The sequence below is a fragment of the Theobroma cacao genome, chromosome 3 (genome assembly GCF_000208745.1).
Source record: "Theobroma cacao cultivar B97-61/B2 chromosome 3, Criollo_cocoa_genome_V2, whole genome shotgun sequence".
Taxonomy (NCBI): Eukaryota; Viridiplantae; Streptophyta; class Magnoliopsida; order Malvales; family Malvaceae; genus Theobroma; species Theobroma cacao.
The window spans coordinates 20,342,082-20,343,471 of NC_030852.1; the positions used below are offsets into that span (position 1 = coordinate 20,342,082).

The 1,390-nt window shown below is 40.4% G+C and overlaps 1 protein-coding gene across 1 annotated transcript; it reads right to left on the reverse strand.

Moving 5' to 3' along the window:
* LOC108661165 lies at positions 624-1,001 on the reverse strand. The gene has a single exon (XM_018117062.1). It carries the CDS (start codon positions 999-1,001, stop codon positions 624-626), a length of 378 nt encoding a protein of 125 aa, XP_017972551.1.

The window sequence follows — 1,390 nt, forward strand, 5'->3', positions numbered from 1 at the left end:
TTCTAGTCAAAAGGGCTCAAAGGTATGAAAACTAGAGATAGAGAGAGAAAATCATGCAAGCTCCATATCAAGCTTCCATGGAGGTTGGAAGTAACATGAAAAAGAAGAAGAAGAAGAAGACAAGCTATTGGAAAAATGGGAGAAGAAGCTGCTGGAAGAAAGTATTTATAGCCAATCTTATCCATTCCACTTAAATTACCAAAATGCCCCTCCACCAATTAACTTACTCTCTTCCAACTCTTTATGAAATCTTTTTACTCCTTTGACACTGGGACAAGGTCCATAATAGTCTAGACGTACTCAGGTTCATGAAAACTTAAAATTTTAACCCGAGATGAAAAATGACCATTTTACCCCTATCATGAAAATCATCAAAATTTTGGTTTCCTTTCCATTTTACCCCTAATTTCACCATCCATTTATGCCTTAGGCCTACTTAGGCCATAATATTGTTTAAAAATCTTACTTTTATGGGCTTACTAAGGAAATAACGGAATTACCCCTAATCAGGGATATCGTGTATACTTCCCTTTACGAGTCTATAAAGGTCAAGGTCTCACATTCTCCCCCACTTAAAGAAATTCGATCTCCGAATTTAAATTCAACTATAAGATAACGTACCTCTAAGTATCAAAGAGGTGTGAATATTTGGTTTGTATTTCCTCCTCGGCTTCCCACATTACCTCTTCACTGGTGCGGTTTCGCCTCAACACTTTTACTGAGGCTACATTCTTTGAACGGAGCTTTTTGACTTGCCGATCGAGGATAGCTATCGGTTGCTCCTCATAGGTCAAATCATCTTTTAGTTGGATGGTCTCATACCGTATTACATGAGAGGGATTCGGGTTGTACTTCCTAAGCATAGACACATGAAACACGGGGTGAATATTTGAGAGGTCTGGTGGTGGCGCCAAACGATAAGCTATCGCTCTAACCCTTTCTAAGATCTCGAAGGGTCCTATATACTGAGGGCTTAATTTTCCTTTCTTTCCAAACCTCATTACCCCTTTAGTTGGTGAGACCTTAAAAAATACATGATCTCCTACTTGGAACTCCAAGTCTCTCGTCGGTTATCAGCATATGATTTATGTCTACTCTGTGCTATTGACATCCGCTGTCGAATCATGCGTATTTTCTCGGTTGCATCCTGCACCAACTCAGGCCTTAAAAGTTTCCTTTCTCCCACCTCTAGCCATCAAATAGGTGATCTACACCTCCGTCCATATAATGCCTCAAATGGTGCCATTTGGATGCTAGCTTGGAAACTGTTGTTGTAGGCAAATTCCACTAAGGGCAGATATTGATCCCACCTGACCCCAAGGTCTATCACACAAGCCCTCAACATATCTTCCAACGTTTGTATTGTCCGTTCAGACTATCCATCAGTCTG